The sequence below is a fragment of the Muntiacus reevesi genome, chromosome 9 (assembly GCF_963930625.1).
Source record: "Muntiacus reevesi chromosome 9, mMunRee1.1, whole genome shotgun sequence".
Lineage (NCBI taxonomy): Eukaryota > Metazoa > Chordata > Mammalia > Artiodactyla > Cervidae > Muntiacus > Muntiacus reevesi.
The window spans coordinates 34,800,201-34,821,866 of NC_089257.1; the positions used below are offsets into that span (position 1 = coordinate 34,800,201).

A 21,666-nucleotide genomic window follows, 5' to 3' on the forward strand; every position below is an offset into this window, starting at 1 on the left:
GCTTTCCTAGCATCACTTGCTAAAGGGATTATCTTTTCTCCATTGTGTATTCTTACCTCATTTCTCAAAGATTAATTGATCACAGGTTTATGGGCTTATTTCTCAGCTCTCTCTTCTGTTCTATTGATCCATAGGTCTGTTTTGGGCCACCGTCATGCTGCTTTGACTACTGTACCTTTGTAGTATTGTCTAAAGTCTAAAAGGGCTATGCCTCCAGCTCTGTTTCCTCAGAACTGCTCTAGCAATTCTGGGTCTTTTATCTTTCCACATAAATTTCAGGATTATTTGTTCTAGTTCTGTGGAAATTATCATGGGTAGTTTGATAGGAATCACATTAAATTTGTAGATTGCTTTGGGTAGTAGGGCCATTTTAACAATATTAATTCTTCCAAACTGAGAGCATGAGATGTAATTCCATTTTTTTGAATCATCTTAAGTTCTTTTTAACTACATTTTATAGTTCTCAGCATATAAAGTCTCTGACCCTCTTCATCAGGTTGATTCCTAAGTATTTGATTTTTCAATGTGCTTTTAAAAGAGACTGCTATTTTACTTTCCCTTTCTAATAATTCATTGTTAGTGTAAGGAAATGCAACAGATTTACGTATTGTAGTCTTGCAGCCTGCTACTATATCTTGCTTAATTTGTTTATCAGTTTAAGTAGATTTTGTGTGAAGTCTTTAGCTTTTCTATATATAATATCAACCCTGAATCTTCATCGGAAAGACTGATGCTGAAGCTGAAGCTCCAATGCTTTGGCCACCTGATGCAAAGAGCCAACTCATAGGAAAAGACCCAGATGCTGGAAAAGACAGAAGGCAGGAGAAGGGGATGATAGAGGATGAGATGGCTGACTGGCACCACCAACTCAATGGACTTGAGTTTGAACAAGCTCCGGGAGACGGTGAAGGACAGGGAAGCCTGGCAAGCTGCAGTCCATGGGGTTGCAAGAAGTCAGACATGACTGAGGAACTGAACAACAATATATAACACCAATCATCTGCATATAATTACAGTTTAACCTCTTCTGTTCCAATTTGGATACCTTTATTTCTTTTTTCCTATCAGATTGCTGTGGTGAGGACTTCCAATACTATGTTGAACAGAAGTGGTTTGAATGGGCAACCTTGTCTTGTTCCAGATTTTAACAGGAAAGCTTTCAGCTTTTCACCACTGAGTATTACACTGGTTGTACCTCTGTCATAAATAACTTTTATTCTGTTCAGGTATGTTCCCTCTATACCCACTTTAGTGAGAAATTTTATCATGAATGGAAGTTGAATTTTTATCAAACGCTGCTTCTGCATTTATTGAGATGATTTCTGTCTTTTGATGTGGTGTATCACATTGATTGATTTGCCCATATTGAACCAACCTTGTAACCTGGGATGACTCCAGTTTTATAATGGTATCTGATCTATTTTAAGTTCTGTTAGATTTGGTTTGTTAATATTTTGTTCAGGATTTCTGTGTTGCTGTTCATCAGTGATGTTGGCCTATAATTTTCTTTTTTGGTAGTGTCCTTGTCTGATTTTGGTATCAGGGTGGTGGTGGCTTCAAAGACTGACTTTAGGCATCTTCTTTCTTCTTCACTCTTTTGGAAGACTTTCAGAAGTACTAGTACAAATTTGTCTTTGTATGCCTGGTCCTAGAATTCCCTAGCAAAGTCATTCAGTCCTGAATTTCTGTTTGCAAGGAGGTATATATTTGTTGTTTTACAGATTCTATTTCACTTCGAGTAGTAAGTCTGTTCAATTTATCTATTCCTTCTTGATTCCGTTTTAGTGGGTTGCATGTTTTTAGGAATTTATCCATTTCTTCTAGATTGTCCAATTTGCTGGCATATAACATTCATAGTATTCTCTTATGTTTTTTGTATTTCTGTGGTGATATGAGATATAATTTCTCCTTTTTAACTTCTTATTTTATTTGGGAATTTCTTCTCTTCAGTGAACTGGCTAGAGGTTTGTCAATTGTGTTTATCCTTTCAAAAAAACAGTTTGTGGTTTTACAGATTTTTTTTTCTATTGTTTTTTAATCTCCATTTTATTTATTTCCTCTCTCATCTTTACTAGGTTTTATTGATTTTTTTCTATTGTTTTTTAATCTCTTTTATTTCCTCTCTCATCTTTACTATTTCCTTCCTTCACTAACTTTAGGTTTCTTCTCTATCTAATTCTTTTAAATGATAGGTTAGGCTGTTTGAGATTTTTCTTTTTTTTGAAGGCCTATATTGCTATAAACTTCTCTCTTAGGACTGCTTTTGCTGCATCCCATTTTTAATTTTGAATGGTTGTGTTTTCACTGACATTGGTCTCAAGGTATTTTTAAATTTCCTCTTCAAGTTGACCTACTGGTTTTTTTAGCAACATGTTCCTTAGTAACTTTTTTTCCCCTTGTTTCTCTTTCTATGGCTGATTTCTAGTTTCATGTCCCCGAGATCAGAAAAAATGCTTGACATAATTTCTATCCTCTTAAATTTGGTGAGACTTGTTCTGTGTCCTAGTATGTGGTCTATCCTAGATCATATTCCATGTGCACTTGAAAAGAATGTGTATCCTGGGTTTTGTTTTTATGTAATGTCACCATATCAAGATGTATGAAAATTTAAAAAACCAATTAAGTCTAACTTCTCTATTGTGCCATTTAGGATCTCTGTTGCCTTACTGAGTTTTTGTCTGAAAGATATGCCCACTGATGTCAGTGGGGTGTTAAAGTCTCCTACTATTATTGTACTCTCATCAATTTTCCCCTTTTTGTCTGTTAGTATTCAGGTTCTTCTATAGTAGATGCATAAAAGTATAAAATCCTCTTCCCTGTTGATCCCTTTAACATTAGTGTCCTTCCTTATCTTTCTTTCTAGCCTTTGATTTAAAGTTTATTTTGCTGATATGAGTATTGCAGTTATCACTTTCTTGTCATTTCCGAGTGCATAGTTTTTTCATTCCCTCACTTTTCAATCTATGTGTGTCCTTCTCTCTAAAAAGGATCTCTTGTAGGCAACATATATATTGTAAGCTCTTGTTTTTTCATCCAATCTGCCACTTTATATATTTGATTGGAGTCTTTAGTCCATTGACATTTAAGGTAATTATTGATATGTATGTATTTATTGCCATTTAAAATCCTGCTTCCCAGTAGATTTTGTATTTCTTCTTTATTCCTTTTTTCCCCTTTTCCTTTTGTAGTTTGATGACTTTCTTTTGTATAATGTTGAGTTCTTTTTGTTGTTTGTGTATCAATTATGTTTTTTTATTTGTGGTTACCCTGTTTTTCAAGTATATTAATCTATTAATGTATCTACTTGCCTGAGACTGGTACTCATATGGGCTTAAAAAAAAAATCCTACGCTTTCTTACTCTCCTCTCCCACATTTTATGATTTTGATATTGTCTCTAACATCTTCATGTTTATCCTTTTGTTGTTCATTGCAGTTACCACTACTCTCACAAAGTTTTGTTTTGTTTTTAAACTCTGTACTGCCTTATTTAAGTGATTTTCCAATTGTGATTTTCTCTTTCCTATAGATTCTTGCTTCTTTTCTATGTATGTATATATTTAATTACACCATGCTGCATGGTTTGTGGGATCTTAGTTCCACAAGTAGGAACTGAAGTTGAGACCGGCCCTGAAAGTGTTGAGTCCTAACCACTGGACTGCTAGGGAATTCCCTTTTTCTTTTCTATTTACAGACAACCTTTCAACATTTCTTTTAGGTTAGGTTTAGTACTACTATATTCCTTTAGGTTTTGTTTGTCTGATAAATTCTTTATCCTTCTATTCTGAATGATAATCTTGGTGTGTAGAGTATCCCAAACTACAGGCTTTTCATTTTCAGAACTTTGAATATATATTGCCACTCCCTTCTGAGCTGGAATGTTTCTGTAAAGAAATCAGCTGAGAGCCTTATGGGGATTCCCTTATAACTAACTCTTTGTTTTTCTCTAGCTGCCTTTTAAAACCTCATTATCTTTAATCTTCACCATTTTAATTGTAACATGTCTTGGTGTAGGTTTGTTTGGGTTCTCTTTGTCTGGGCTTCCTGTGCCTGGCTATCTGTTTTCTTCTTGAAGTTTGGTAAGTTTTCAGGCATAATTTCTTCAACTATAATTTCAACTCTCTTTCCTTTTTCTTCTTCTAGGATCCCTATTATACACAGACTGGCTCACTTTATATTATCCAAAAGGTCTCATATATATTTTTTTTTAAGTCTTTCTGTCTGCTGTATTGATTGGGTAATTTCCATTATTCTATCTTCCAGATCACTTATTTGATCTTCTGCATTATTTAGTTTGCTATTCACTGCCTTCAGCTTGGCTTTCATCTTCAGCAAATGAGTTTTCTAGTTTTAACTGATTCCTCTTAATAGTTTCTAGTTCCATGTTACAGTGATGTACATTTCTGTTGATAGTCTTTCTTAATTCCTTCAGTATTTTTACTACCTCCTTTTTGAACTTGGGATCTAGTAGACAGGAGAGGTCTGTTATATTGTTCTTTCAGGGGACTTCTCTCATTCTTTTAATTGGCAGTGTTTCCTCTGCTTCTTTTTAACTCTATTTCTCTATGAATTTAGGAGGAGCAGTTATCTACTGTGGTCTTTAAGGGCTGTTTTTATGTGGGAACATTCCTGTGGAGGGACTTCCCTGATAGCTCAGTTGGTAAAGAATCCACCTGCAATGCAGGAGACTGGTTTGATTCCTGGGTTGGGAAGATATGCTGAAGAAGGGATAGGCTACTCACTCCAGTATTCTTGGGCTTCCCTTGTGGCTCAGCTGGTAAAGAATCCACCTGCAATGCAGGATACCTGGGTTCAAACCCTGGGTTGGGAAGATCCCCTGGAGAAGGGAAAGACTACCCACTCCCATATTCTGGCTTGGAGAATTCCATGGACTGTATAGCCCATGGGGTCACAAAGAGTCAGACACAACTGAGCAACTTTCACATTCCTGTGGAGCCTGTATGAGACTAATATTTTTGGTTCAAAGTTTGTTTTTTAGTATGGATGCCTGCCATGTCTTTCCTCAGTATGTGCTGGCTCTTATTCCTTTCTTAGGGGTTGGTGCTGTGGTGACCAGAGCCTGCACTGTATGCTGACTGGGGCCTCCTCTCTACTCTGTGGCTGTCACAGCCCTGTCAGGAGCAGGATCTGCTCCCCAGTTGCTGGAGTAGAAACCCCCAGATCCAATTCAAAACTCAGTGTGGGGTGCATGGAACTGGCATGCTTCTGCTGGGAGAGAAACCACTGAGTATTCCTCCACAGGAGCTGTCCACCAGAATGTGAGCTCTGTGGTGTCATCTGCCACCCATTGTGTGGGCTCACAAAGTACTCCATAGTTGGCACTACCCTCAGCCCCGCCTCAGTCACGGGAATGCAGGCAATCAGTATGAATGTCCCTCAGCTGCCGTGCTCAAAAGCCATTGGCCAAGATCTGCCAAAGTCAGGCACTGGGACTTGCTGTAATACTCCCCTGGAACTGCCATGGGAACTATGAAATCAGTGTAGACCCTGGCCCACCTCTGCATTTACATGCCCACAAAGCCAACAGCTACTAAATCTGGACCCACTCCAGGGTCAGGAGCACAAATAATCCACTGAGATGTCCAACAGGCACTGAACTTACAAAGGCACCAGTGTTGTAAATCCATCAGTCACAAAGCTGCAAGCCCAGATTTCAACCCTGCCTCAGTGTATGGCCAATTGCCAGGGCTTGCAAGCTCCCAGACCTCATAGAGGGGGGGTTGTGCCTGCAGTGAGCAAAGAGGAAAATAAGTTTTCTATGGCAGGGCCCCTCCCTTCTGTTTGTGTGTGCACTAACAATGGGGCTTCTATGGTGGACGTGGGCTCCATCTTGTACATACCCCCAGTTGTGGCCTGGGCCACACTCCAGCTTCTTTAGGCTGTCTCTGTACAGCCAACCCCAGTCCAGTCCTCTCCCCAGGTTTGTCTGCTGAAGCCCAAATTTCAGCACTCAGCCCCTGCATGTAACAGCAGATGCATGACTCAGGCTAGGGAGTGCAGTATGGTGGTCAGATCTTCTGTACTGGTCTCTCTCTGTTTTGCCTGCCACAAGCCAATTGCTGTACACTCCTTTGACGTTCCGATGCTCCCTTTCTGTCCTGACTGATCTCCCAACTGATGAAGAGCATTCCCAGGATGAGGGAATCTTTCCTGTTTCATAGTTCCCTCCCAGGGTGCAGGTCAAAGCCCAATTCTGTATTTTTTTTCCTTTTGTTTTATGCAGTATCATGGTGAACTTTCTTGCAGCTTTGGTTGTATGAGCTCTTTTGCAGTGTTCAGTAGTAATTATAAGAACTGTTCTGTGAGACATATCTGTGGGAGGAGGTGAGCTCCATGTCCTTCTATTCTGCCATCTTGATCTCTCTGGTACTATTATTAATATGCTGTGTTTATACGTAATAAATGTTTGGACAGCAAGATTTAAAAACACAATACCATTGTTAAAAAAAAAATCACAACTCCAAAATGCTAATGGAAGAAATCAAAGATTATCCAAATAAATGAAGAGACACATAAGACACATAGTATTTACAGACTGGAAGACTTAACATAGTAAAGATGTCAATTCTTCATAAATTGATATGATGGTTTAATGCAATATGCAATTCTTATCAAAATCCCAATAAAGATTTTAAATATAGACATTATTATTCTAAAACTTATATGTAAAGGCAAAGAAATCCAAATAGCAAAAACAATTTTGAAAGAAAAGTGAAAGGGATCAATCTGTATGATTTGAAGAGTTATTCTACAGGTATGGTAATCAATAGAGTGTAGAATTGGTAGAAGAATAGACACCAAAATCAGTAGAATAGAATTTTAAAACTCAGAAATACATCCACATAAATATATTCAAATGATTTTTGAGGAAGGTACAAAAGCAATTCTTTGAAGAAATGGCCATTTCAACCAGTGGTCCTGGAGTAGTTGGATATCTAAAGGCTAAAAAATGGACCTCAACCTAATCCTTACCCTTATATAAAAATTAACTCAAAATAAATATAAACTTACTTGTAAAATGTAAAACTATACAAAACTTTTAGTAAAAAAACAAGGGAAAATCTAGGGTTAGGCATAGAGTCAGTCCTTAGACTGGACACCCAAGTGTGATATATAAAAGGAAAATTGATAAACTGACTTCATAAAAATTAAAAACTTTTGCTCTGTGAAAGACCACATGAAGAGCATGGAAAGACTAAGTACAAATTGTGAGAAAATGTGAGCCACATATTTGAGGAAGCATTAGTATCTACAATATACAAAGAATGCTCAAAACTCAACTGGAAAAAAAGAGAAACAATCTCATTAGAAAATAGACAAAGACATGAACAGACATTTCACCAAAAAGGATATATAGATGGCAAGTAGGCACATGAAAATATGTTCAACATCAATACCCATTAGGGAAATGAGAATTAAAATCACAATAAGATATCAGTACATATCTATAAGAATGGCTAAAATTAAAAATAGTGACAATACCAAATGTTGGCAAGGATACAGAGAAAATGGGTCACATATACAGTGCTGGTGGGAATGCAAAACAGAACAGCCACTCTGGAAAACAGTCTGGCAGGTTTAAAAAGAATTAAATATACAACTATCATACAATCAAGTAAATGCATTCTGGGCATTTATTCCAGAGAAATGAAAACTTATCTGCAAATAAATTTTCATAGCAGACTTAGTTGTAATAGTGAAACTAGAAATAAAAAACTATAAATTCAGATGTCATTCAACAGATGAATGATTAATCTGTGGTACACCCATATCATGAAATATTATCCACAACAAAAGGGATGAACTACTGATATATTCAATCACTTGTATCAATCTCCAGTGAATTATGCTGAATACAAAAGGTCAATCCCACTGGTTGTATATACTGTATGATTCCATTTATATAACACTCTTAAAATGAACAAATTAGAGAAACAAAGGGCAGATTAGTGGTTGCTAGGGGTTAAGGATAGGTAGTGAGGGGATGGGGTAGGAGCAAAAGTGTGTGTGGCTACAGAAAGACAACAGAGGGTGATAGAATTGTTCTGTATCTTGACTCTGCCAATGTCAAATCCTGTTATGATATTGTAGACTAGTTTTGCAAGACATTATCACTTGAGGAAACTGGTAAAGAGTACAGATGATCTCTATTTAATTTCTTACAAATGCATGTGTTTCTACAATTATCTCAAAATAGAAAGTTTAAATAAAAGAGGAAAAAAAAAGGAACAAACCCATAAATCATATACTACTTACTTACTACTATACTTACTTACTTACTTACTTACTTACTTACTTACAACTGCTATATGGTCAGGCCCTATGTCAGGTACTCACATGAAATACTTATTTTTCACAAACTCTATAAAGTTTATGCCTACTTCCTAAATGATCTTTCTGGAACACTGTTTCTCTGTGACACAGACAGCTTTTCTTGAGACATATTCTGCAAAAAGGGTTTCTTAGTTAAGCAGTTTGAGAAACATAAAAACAATTATTTTCGTTAAGCAGTTTGGGAAACATAAAAACAATTATTTTCCTTTCTACTGTAGGAGTTTTCAAGGCCTTTAATATACTCATGTACATTATAAATACTCAAAAGGAGGCCATCATACACAGCTTTCCTCAAATTTCTTTAATTTTAAAAGTCTTGCTTTCACATGATGCCTATTAACAATTTGCTTAAAGAATTAGTATTCCTTGCAATAAACCATAATAAATGTTCGGTTATAAGTTTTCTATCAATATCCCTTCTGGAGTTGGATTTTATGAGTTATTTCAATTTAGGCTATAGATTTACCACCCAAGTATACTCTTGATGATCCAAACTACTTACCATGTAACAATATAAATAGATCGAACCACTAAAGTGAAGACCAACATTCCATACATGACCTGAAGAAGAAACGAAAAATGAAGTTCATAAGATCATTATTCTTTGGCAATGGAACTATATTTTGCCTACAAAAATAGCCCTCCCAGTTAAATGTAAGCATTTATAATCTTTCATTACATGTTAAAGAACATATGTATTAATATAATTAAATAATTAAGAGTCATATTAACCTGTGAGGAAAGATCTTGCTTGTGAATAACCAATATCAGAAGTCCCACATAAACTTTAATTTTGAATGGTTACAAGAAATTTTAAATACCTGCTGAAACTTGAACAAATGGTGTATTTCTGCCTCATACTCCCCAGATATCCCTCCTGTTTTGTTAGGTTCACTTTTAGCAAATGATTCTACTTCCTATCTTATATATCTGAACTTTTTAAAACTCTCCTCCTAAGTGTTTCTGCATCCTCTCCCTGTATTCTTTCTCCCATTCCTAGTTTTCAAAGAAACAGATGCCCATTTCTTCTTGACTGAGGTTAGTCCACTCCCCTGCGTTCTTTATTCTATATGTTCCCACATCTTCTCAGACTTGGCTCCAACAACTAACCTCTTTCTCTTCTATACTGAGCACTGGATAGGTATTTTGGAAACCTGAAACTAGTGGGAAAATTTAACTTTTAAAAGTGTGAATTATTAAATACAAGAAAACTTCATAGAATATAAAGGTATAACATAACAAATATTTATAAAGCCAATAGCTGGGTACCATCCAGGTCAAGACATATGTTGTCTCTTCCCAGTCTAACTCTCTCCCCTACTCCTTAGAGAAAACCCCTCTGACATTTTTTATAAACATTTTCCTGCTTTTCCTTACATATTTATTAAATTAAACTGGTTTCCTAAATATGCACTCCTAAATACTACATTTTTAAGTTTTTAATTTTAATTTACAATAGAATAACATTACATACATTTGTTTTTGTCTTTTAAGATCCAGTTATGTTACATGTTGCCATGGTTCAATCACTTTTGATGTTACATAAATAAATATCACAACTTATTTACCCATTGCTGTGCTGATGGACATTTTTGGTTTATTTCTAGTTTCTAGTTTTCAATGCTACGAACATTCTTATTCACACATTCTACTGCACACATACAAAAACTTCTCTAGAGTATGTACCTAGGGATGTAGTTGCTGGATCAGAGGGCATATTATTATCAAAATTACTATAAGTGTCAAACTGTTTTCCATTGATTCAATTCAATTCCAATTTCTAGGATTTCTTTGATCCATGTTATTTTAAAATATTTAAATTCTAATATAATTGCTTTATAGTCAGAAATTATATTCTGATTACAATCATCTGAAATTTGTTAAGACTTACTGTATGAGCAAGTATATGGTCAATTTCTGTAAATGTGAACCATAAAGTGTTTCTGCAATCGTTGGGTGCAATATTTTTCATTTGCTCTATAGGTCAAAATTTTTAATCTTATTGTTTGTCTTCTCTATCTTCTATAAGGTACTGATAATTGTGCACTAAAGTCACCTAAGATTAAGACTTCTCTGGTTTTTCTTCTAGTTTAGTCAATTTTTCATTATATATTTTGAGGTATTATATACATTAAAGGTACATACAAATTTTAAATTATAATTTTCCAAATTGAACACTTTTAATACTACAAAGTAATCCTTTTCTATCAACAGAAATATTTCCCCCTATTAAAGCCTGTTTTGTCTGATATTATAACTATACCATATTTTCTTTTGCTTAGCATTTGCATGATATTTATTTTTCCACTTTCACTTTCAACGTTTCTATTTTGAACTCTCTTTAAGGCCGTGCTATGATTCTTGCCTACTAGTTGTGTTCTACTACATTGAATCCAACCATATCTATTGAGCATTGCACTAGTCCCTAGGGAGATAACGGTATGAGTAAAGGGTTAATATACAGCCTGGAATGGTGAGGGCCTGGTTGAGAATGACCTCAAGTCTCTCAGCCTTGAAAACAACAGGTAAAATAAATGAGGAGTGTTGTGTCTGCTTTTGTTGCTGTCAAGAACTGCACACATTGCAGGCTTGGGGCCTACATGAGAACAGTATAAAAGATGCCCATAATAAAGAATGGTGGGGGGGGGGGGGGGAGGGGAGAAAAGAAAGAAAAAAGGGGCTGTTGCTTCTACACATTACAGTGACTTCCATTACTCTTAGCTTTCAAACCTGGCAGATGTATACACATGTGTGAATGAGAGGGCAAAATGTGTATCTTATACACACAGTATGTGTATAAGGATAGCTCTGAATTTCTTGATAAGGTGAAAATGCTATACTTGCTGTATCCTCTACCATGTATTTTACAATAAAAATAAATAAACACAGTATTAGATTAAAGTCTATTAGAGACTGATTCCTGGGCTTCCCTGATAGCTCAGTAGGTAAAGAATCTGCCTGCAATGCAGAAGACCCCAGTTCATTCTTGGGTCAGGAAGATCTTCTGGAGAAGGGATAGGCTACCTACTCCAGTGTTCTTGGGTTTTCCTTGTGGCTCAGTTGGTAAAGAATCCACCTGCAATGTGGGAGATCTGAGTTCAATCCCTGGGTTGGGAAGATCCCCTGGAGAAGGGAAAGGCTACCCATTCCAGTATTTTGGCCTGGAGAATTCCATGGACTGTATATGGGCTTGCAAAGAGTCGGACACGACTGAGCAAATTTTACTTCACTTCACTGATTGCCCACCTGAATCAGTAATTGTAGCTATGCTGCGATAACAGTGAATAGAAAAGTCATGATCCCTGCAATTACAACCTAGTGAGGAGAGGGATAAGTAACCACTCAGTTAAAATGCAGTATTTTAACCCTGTGACAGGGACTGAACAGAGCATTCTGTAAGCACACAGGAAGGCCACCTAATCTAAGCTTATGCAGATCAAAGAGAATTCCATGGACTAGGGATGTAATGTATAACATGAGATGTAATTAACACTGCTATATGTTATATGTAAAAAAAGAGTAAATTCTAAGAGTTCTCATCACAAGGAAAAATGATTTTAATTTCATTAATATACTGTATCTCAATGAGATGATGGATGTTCACTAAACCCACTGTGGCAATCATTTCATGATGTATGTAAGTCAAATCATTATGTTATACACTTTAAAATTATACAGTCCTGTATGTAATTTATGTCTCAATAAAACTAAAAGAAAAAAAGACTTTTTGGAGGATATGTTTAATTTTATAACAGAAGCATTAGTAGGATAAGAATTATTAGTAATAAAAAACATTATTAAAAGAAGGTGGAAGAGAGTAACTGGCATAGCTTACATTGTGGGGACTAGAAAAAAGTAATACTGTCTAGGACATACTTATTGGAGAGAAGAGCAAGGAAAATGAAGTTAGAAGGTAAGCAGAGATCAAATCTGCTTTACAAGTCATGTTAAGGAGTTGGGACTTTATGTAAAGAACAATGCAAAGTCAATAAAAGTTTCAGCAGTAGCTCAATATGATCACTCATGTATAGAAAGATGTCCCTGTCATGTTAGACAGAGAATGAATTAGGAGGCGAGATTAATGGAAAACTGACCACTGACAAGATACTGTAGTGACCTAGGTGAGACACGGTGCCTGAATTAGGGTAATATCAATGGGAAAGGAGAAAAATGGATAGATTAGGGAGATATTTAGGGCTTAGAACAACTTTAGGGTATGGTATAAATTGTTTAAGGCTTATCAAAATTACTAAAAGTGTCAAACTAACTGATAATCAATTTGATATGGGAGTAAGTAAAAGTTGGGAACATCTATGATGGCCTGGTTTATGACTTGGGCAGTTGAGTGCATAGTTTAAACTGTTTATTGGGTTAAAGAATAATATGAAAACAAAGACAAAGGATGAAAATGTTTATTTTATTTCTGTGTATGTTCAGACTTTGAGGTGTCAGTTAGACAGCCAAGTGGAGATCTGTAACAGGAGTTGGATATTTGGGTCTAATCTTAGAAGAAAAAACTGAGCTTAATTAACAGATTTACAAATCATCAGCACAGAGAAATCAAAAGAAATGGATTATTCAGAGAGCATGTTAAACATATCTAATGGTGGATAACAACCTATACCCTGGAAGTACAATGGGGATTTTCCAAATAAATTTTCTTTTCTTCACAAACATCTCTATCCTATACATATTTTTTAAATTTATTTATTTTAATTGGAGGCTAATTACTTTACAATATTATAGTGGTTTTTGCCATACATTGACATGAATCAGCCATGGGTGTACATGTGTTCCCCACCCTGAACCCCCCTCCGACTTCCCTCCCCATCCTATCCCTCAGGGTCATCCCAGTGCACCAGCCCTGAGCACCCTGTCTCATGCATCGAACCTGGACTGGCGATCTATTCCACATATGATAATATACATGATTCAATGCAATTCTCTCAGATCATCCCACCCTCGCCCTCTCCCACAGAGTTCAAAAGTCTGTTCTTTACCTCTGTGTCTCCTTTGCTGTCTCGCATATAGGGTCATTGCTACCATCTTTCTAAATTCCATATATATGTGTTAATATACTGTATTGCTGTTTTTCTTTCTGACTTACTTCACTCTGTATAATGGGCTCCAGTTTCATCCATCTCATTAGAACTGATTCAAATGCATTCTTTTTAATAGCTGAGTAATATTCCATTGTGTATATGTACCACAGCTTTCTTATCCATTCGTCTGCTTATGGACATCTAGGTTGCGTCCATGGCCTGGCTATCCTATATATCCTATATATTTTTATTCTCCCCTAGGAACCTGAGGCAGACCCCATAGTGGCCTACTCAGTATCTACTCCTGCCTCTGTCTTTATAAAAGACTGATTTTATTAGGATGGTGATATGTCCAGCTATAAAAACTTGACTTCCTAGGCTTTCTTGGAGCTAGAAGTATACACATAACCTTTTTTCTATGAATATTCAAAGACTTGTTGTTGTTCAGTTACTAAGTCATGTCTGACTCTTTGCAACCCCCTGACCTGCAGCACGCCAGGCTTCCCTATCCTTCACTTATTTCCCAGAGTTTGCTCAAACTCATGTCCATTGAGTCAGGGATGCCATCCAACCATCTTAACCTCTGTCACCCCATTCTCCTCTTGCCCTCAATTTTCCCCAGGATCAGGGTCTTTTCCAATGAGTTGGCTCTTTGCATCAGGTGGCCAAAGTACTGGAGCTTCACCTCCACCCACAGTCCTTCCAATGAATATTCTGGGTTGATTTCCTTTAGGATTGACTGGCTTGATCTCCTTGCTGTCCAAGGGACTCTCAAGAGTCTTGTAAGATTATTCATTTTTAAATAAAAAAAATAACAATGTACTTTTCCATTCTCTACAATTTTTCATTTAAAAATATTTCTATAAGGAATTTTCATCTCTCTCCATATTTAATAATTTTTTCAATCTCCAAACTTCAAAGAGTATAATAAAAATAGTATTTGCATTTTCTCACTGCTAAAGCATCATTGAAATATACTGTGTGTAAGCTGAGACCTGGTACTTATCCCTAAGAAGCCTAGGAAAAAAGCATGCTGTGATTTTGTTTATCAGTAAAAAGAAAGGTTTCTTGAGCAAGGCAGAAAAGCAATTTTTTCTTCTGTGATTTGGCATTAAGATGCCTATGTGGAAAGATTTGAAGACAGATGAAACAGAGAGGTAAAAGAGGGCAAACTAAATAGGCTGAGGCTATAGAGTGGGAGCTTAAAAACTGTGAGGTGAAGTGACATGAAGTGAAGTTGCTCAGTCGTGTCCAACTCTTTGCGACCCTGTGGACTGTAGTCTACCAGGCTCCTCTGTCCATGGGATTTTCCAAGCAAGAGTACTGGAGTGGGTTGCCATTTACTTCTCCAGAGGATCTTTCCGACTCAGGGATTGAACCTGGGTCCCCACAATGCAGGCAGATGCTATACAGTCTGAGCCACCAGGGAAGTAAAAAACTGTAGATATACAATAATTATTTTGATAATAAGGGAGACTGACATTCAATATTTCTTCAGAGCTAACATTCTCCATGACTTATTCATTATGGTCTATTCTGTGGATCAAGTAAAAACATGGAGGGGAGTTCCAAATAACTGGCCACTTTATTTTCTACCAAGTAATTACTGAATGAGAATTCTGAGAGACTCAGCAGTAAAGAAACTGCCTGGGATGCAAGAGACACAGGTTTTACTCCTGAGTCAGGAAGATCTCCTAGAGAAGGAACTGGCAACCCACTACAGTATTCTTGCCTGGGAAATCCCATGGACAGAGGAGCCTGATGAGCTACAGTCCACAGGGTCACAAAAGAGTCAGACACAACAGAGTGACTAAACAACCACAAATTATTGAACACAGGCTGTATGACAGACATTGGACTAGGCATTCGTCATTCAAAGATGAAAAGATAACCCTATTTCTGACCTCAAATAACTCAGTCTAATAGAGGAGAGACATATGTAACCACATATCTAATACTTGGATCTGGTTTCTAAATTCCATTCTCCAATAAAAGAAACCAAGGCTCCATGGAGATCAGGCCTGGGGCAGGGAAAGAACAAGATGAGTCAAGAACATCTTCTTGTGCCAAAAAGTAAAACATACTCAAAGATTAATGGGAACAGGTCAAAAGGACACAGATATCAGCCTGAAAGTGCTATACTGGCAAAATCTGAGACAATTTGTATACCAAAAGATATCATGATAGTTCAGTTCAGTTCATTCACTCAGTCATGTCGACTCTTTGTGACCCCATGGACTGCAGCACGCCAGGCTTCCCTGTCCATCACCAACTCCCAGAGCTGACTCAAACTCATGTCTATCGAGTCAGTGATGTCATCCAACCATCTCATCCTCTGTCATCCCATTCTCCTCCCACCTTCAATCTTCCCCAGCATCAAGGTCTTTTCCAATGAGTCAGTTCTTCACATCAGGCGGCCAAAGTATTAGAGCTTCAGCTTCAGCATCAGTCCTTCCAGTAAATATTCAGGACTGACTGACTTCAGGATGGACTGACTGGATCTCCTTGCAGTCCAAGGGACTCTCAAGAGTCTTCTCCAACAACACAGTTCAAAAGGATCAATTCTTCGGCGCTTAGCTTTCTTGACAGTCCAACTCTCACATCCATACATGACTACTGGAAAAGCCACAGCATTGACTGGACGGACCTTGTCTCTGCTTTTTAATAGGCTGTCTAGGCTGGTCTAGGCTAGCTTTTCTTTCAAGGAGCAAGTGTCTTTTAATTTCATGGCTACAGTCACCATCTGCAGTGATTTTGGAGCCCGCCAAAATAATAAAGTCTGTCACTGTTTCCATTGTTTCCCCATCTATTTGCCATGGAGTGATGGGACCGGATGACATGATCTGTGTTTTCTGAATGTTAAGTTCTTAGCCAGTCTTTTCACTCTCCTCTTTTACTTACATCAAGAAGCTCTTCAGTTCTTCTTAAATTTCTGCCATAAAGGTGGTGTCATCTGTGTATCTGAGGTTATTAATATTTCTCCCGGAAATCTTGATTCTAGCTTGTATTTCATCCAGTCTGGCATTTCTCATGATGTACTCTGTATATAAGTTAAATAAGCAGGGTGACAATATACAGTCTCGACATACTCCTTTCCCAATTTGGAACCAGTCTACTGTTCCATGTCCAGTTCTAACTGTTGCTTCCTGACCTGCTTACAGATTTCTCAGGAGGCAAGTCAGGTAGTCTGGTATTCCCAATCCCTTTCAGAATTTTCCACAGTTTGTGGTGGTCCACACAGTCAAAGGCTTTGGCATAGTCAATAAAGCAGAACTAGATGTTTTTCTGGAACTCTCTTGCTTTTTTGATGATCCGGTAGATGTTGGCAATTTGGTCTCTGGTTCCTCTGCCCTTTCTAAATCCAGCTTGAACATCTGGAAGTTCACAGTTCACATACTGTTGAAGCCTGGCTTGGAGAATTTTGAGCATTGCTTTGCTAGTGTGTGAGAAGAGTGCAATTGTGCAGTAGTTTGAACATTCTTTGGCATTGCCGTTCTTTGGGATTGGAATGAAAACTGACATTTTCCAGTCCTGTGGCCACTGTTGAGTTTTCCAAATTTGCTGGCATACTGACTGCAGCACTTTCACAGCATCATCTTTCAGGATTTGAAAAAGCTCAACTGGAATTCCATCACCTCCACTAGCTTTGTTCGTAGTGATGCTTCCTAAGGCCCACTTGACTTCATATTCTAGGATGGCTGGCTCTAGGTGAGTGATCGCACCATTGTGATTATTTGGGTTGTAAAGATCTTTTTTCTATAGTTCTTCTGTGTATCCTTGCCACCTTTTCTTTATATCAAAGAAATCATGACATACCAAAATAAATCATGATAATTACAAATCAGTGAATACTGTATAAAGTAGGAATATGAGAGAGAGTCCAAACACATAAAAATAAATAAATTCAAAGTTTAATAATTAAGAGTATTTTCATAAGTCTCAAAGTACTTTACTACCAAGTTCTTGTTAATTATGAAAAGACAGAGAACAATTACACAATGGAGATGCCTAGTAGACACTATCATAAGTCATCATGTTCCAACAGGTTGACAATAAACTTTCACATGGTTTGGGGGGAAAGTTCTTTTTATCATCCTTGCAGCTTCTCTGTAATTCTGATACTGTTTAAAAGTAAAAGACATTTAGACAATAAAGAATTCCATAGTAACCCGCTGGAATAATTAACAGCTTCACATTGAATGCCCAGAGTGAGTTCAAGTCTTTCACTCTCGGAGAAAGGCACTCAGCTCATCTGTGGTCAAGAAACACTTAGGAGGGTGGGAGGTCAGGTAGGGATTTGTGGATAAAGCCCCAGTGAGTGGGAACCTATGGTGGTAATAGGTAATGGGATTTAGGCACTTGGAGTTTGTAATGAACTCATTCAATTGCCAAACATAGTAAAGAGAACCTCTAACAGAAAAAGCCAAGGGCTACAGTGAGGGGAATCCAGATTTTTCTACCACCTGATTACTATCTCAATATATAAGTCGCTTGAATAAGTCATTTCAGTCATCTTACTCTTGGATTCTCATTTGTAAAATGAAGGGACTGAACTAGGTGACTGTGGCTTCATCTTTTTATAATCATAGTCAAAACACTGATGTAAGAGGCATTTTATTTTGGGAGTTAATGGTATAAATTATTCTCTGGCATGCTGCAGTTCATAAGGTTGCAAAGAGTAGGACATGACTTAGTGACTGAACAACAATTCTCATTTGATAAGGCTAAAAGGCTGGTGCTTCCTACATAATTAGATGATAGTTTAAATAGTAGTAAGCTAAATGCAGATACTACTTTTTAATTGTAACGTAATTTCATAAGACTCATAAGGCAATGAGACTCTGTAAAAACATAGTTCTGAATAGTAGGTATTCAGAACTAGTTTAAAATCTTAATTCTGCCTAAACTATACAGCCTTCTAATCCAGCCTACATACAACTGCCAAAATTATCTGAAACAGATCTAATAAAGTTATTATGCCTCTGTCAATGACAAAATACGTTCCAAACTCTAGCATAACAGTCAATGATTCACAATTTGGTTCCATTCTTCTTTCTCTTCTCATGTTCTACATGATCTTGTATTTAGCATAAGATTTCCCAAATAAGACCCCATAATACCACTGTGCTGAGGGACATTAAGAGATACTCAAAGGGGGGAAAAAAAAAAAAAAGAGAGATCCATGGTCAAATAAACCCTCCTCAAATGTCATTTCCTGTGTGAAGCCTTCCTAATATCCTTCTATAAAAATTACTTAATCTCTTTTTATTCCCAAAGTACTTCACTTATATTTGACTTTGGGCAGTTTTTTTAATTGATAACTGAACTGAGGTTTAAAGTAAAGCACAGCTATCCTTAAGTTTTATATATTTGGTCTTCACATTCTTCCAAGTTCACTATTGCACAAAAATCTAAATAGTACTTTTTATTCTTTTGAAAAACAGAACTTTCAGGCAATAAATTAGATTCCAAAGTAATCAGCTATAGGGACATATCATAAAAGTAATATGGGTTTGGGGGAAAAATAGGATCTGGGTTCAATTTCCAGTTCTGCAAACAACAAGCTGAACATTGGGCAAATTACTTAACCTTTCTGACTCTCAGTTATCTCATCTATAAAGTAAAGATAATTCCAATTCCTAAACAGATTTGCTGATATTTTAATAAGATAATGAGTGAGTCAATCTATATAAACTATATATGAAAGAATATATAATATTTAGCACAATATTTAGTAGACACTAAAAAAGTCAGCTTCTTTTCCAAGAATGCTTATATATCCTTCTACTCTAATTTGTAACAAAATGGCACAAACGAAACATGATAGAATAAAAATTTAAAAATGTTAAAAATCCAAGTTTGTTTTTCAAATTGTTTACATAGTGTGTTATTTCCTGCAAACCTTGAGTGTCAAATTAGAAGGCACAGCAATAAAATACTGATATGGCATGCCTAGAAACAATCTTTAGGAGACATCTACTTTGGCAAGAAGATTTTAAGCAACAGTACTCTTTGAGACATTAGATGAGATCTCATCTGAGATACTCAACTACTGATTGTTCAATTAGCCTCTTTAAAAGAGTTAAATAATTTCTTAAATGTCCATTTAATCTATTCTCATGTATGCTTTTGTTTTTGTTTTCCTGCTTAAGACATGTTGGTGTTTCTATTGAATGTGACAGCTATGTGATTTGAATATTATCTTTCACAAGGTCATTAAGTTAAATAAATAGCATTTGGCTCTCTTTTAGATATGTATGGATCACCTTGGACTCAATAAAGTAGAACTGTTATCAGTATATTCTTCCTCAGAGAAGTTAATCTGGTTAGCAAGACAATCATCCTTGTTGTGACAGGTACTTTACTTTTACTATCACTAATATCGGGGCTTCCCTTGTAGCTCAGTAGGTAATGAATCTGCCTGCAATGCAGGAGACCTGGGTTTGATTCCTGGGTCATGAAGATCCCCTGGAGAAGGAAATGGCAACCCACTCCAGGATTCCTGCCTGGAGAATCCCATGGACAGAAGAGCCTAGTGGGCTATAGTCTATGGGGTCGCAAGAGTCGGACACAACTGAGTGAATAAGCAAACACACATCACTACTATCACTACTTCTTCTCTAGCTCAACTCAAATATCTCTTTCAGAAGCTTTTCATGATCATCATAGGCAGAAATTTATGCAAGTTGTCTTACATCTTCCTAAGTACTCTTAGTATTACACAGTATTATTATGCTTACTGCCTTGTGATTTGCATTATCTTATATTAATTATTTTTATATAATCTTTATGAAATAGTACATATCCTTGTTTTGAACATTTTACAGATAAAGATATTGGAGAATACAATATTGGAGAGTACAGCAAGAAATTTGTTGATGGATAATAAAATAGCAAGATATTGAGATTCTGAACTTTAAGAAATCAAAGTGGTAAGAAATAAAGATCCCAGCCTTAAGTCAGAGTTCCTTTAGGTTAAACCACATTGCTCTGTTTTCCTTTTTCATTATTTTTAAGATTTTGAAAAATCTTGTCACAAATTCCAAAACAATTTTTCCATTTACAAATTCCAAAGCAATTTTCCTAAGTTTCTACAAATAAAAACATCAACCGTTATATGAAAGAAAAATACTCTAAACTTTGACAATTAGCAGATTCTCAGAATAAGAAGGTCTCTTTTCTTAAAAATGACACTCAAAAGACAACTAGGGATAGGGTTTTTTTAAAAGCCATAAATAGAAAGTATCAGTTCTAATTACTTAACAGATCAGAATAGGATACTCTAGATCAGACATCTGAGGCTAAATTCTCTTTAAATAAAACTTTATAAAGTAGCAAGGAATACTACTATATCAAAACAGTGAGCTGTTTTCCTTACTATTGCTCTTCAGTACCAAAGAAAGCAATTATTTAGCTACATACAATAAGTATATTTTGTAATTCTATTTTGAGTCATCTAGGTAGATAGACTGTGTCCTTGCCTGCATTAGTACTTCTTTTACACGTTTACTATAAAATGTATATACTACAAATACATTTTTACAAGTTAATCATCCTGATCAGATAGTGAGTTCTGAGACCAACAGCCACGTTGTATATTAATACTAGTTAACATTTACTGAGTGTTTACATGTTAGATTTAAATGCATTATTTCATTTAAATTTAGACAACTTTAGGAGATTGTTATACCAACTTTAGAGATGCAATCTATTGAGCTCTATAAGAGCAGAGACCTCATTATTTCACTCACTAGTATATCTCCTGTGCCTAGTACAGAACCTGGTATACTGAAGGTACTTAAAAAGTGTTTGTTGGAAAAAAAAAGAAAAAAAAAAGTGTTTGTTGAATAATGAGGAAACCAAAGCTCAAAAAGTTAAGTAACTTATACAGGAAGTAGGAAAGACTAGTTTGAATTCAGTTATGCCTGACTTTAGATCTTAAATCTGTGCTCTACTGCCTCTTTATTTCCAACATCAGGCTCAGAATTTGGTACTTAGAAAGTATATTGCAAACATCTAACGAATAAACGAATGAATGAATCCCTACCTTCAGATTGCTTATCCACTTCATCTAGCATTCCTCTACTTCTTTATTTTCCTATCCTGATTTTTAATCTCTAAGCCTAGGACATTAGTCATAATTATAAGTTTTCATCCTTCTCTATCAGCATACACAGATATCTATTTATCTTCCCTCTACACAGAGAAGAAAATATTATTGGAAAAACACAGGAAATTGCAGCATGGAAAGTTACATGAATAGTTTGTACC

The 21,666-nt window shown here is 36.3% G+C and overlaps 1 protein-coding gene across 1 annotated transcript in view; it reads right to left on the reverse strand.

The window, feature by feature from the left end:
- Positions 1-21,666, reverse strand: part of ACER3 (alkaline ceramidase 3) — a 148,081-nt gene that overhangs the window by 29,199 nt on the left and 97,216 nt on the right. The window contains exon 7 of the mRNA XM_065944813.1: positions 8,856-8,914. Within this exon, the coding sequence (XP_065800885.1) occupies positions 8,856-8,914 (59 nt within the window). The remainder of the gene's footprint in view (positions 1-8,855; positions 8,915-21,666) is intronic.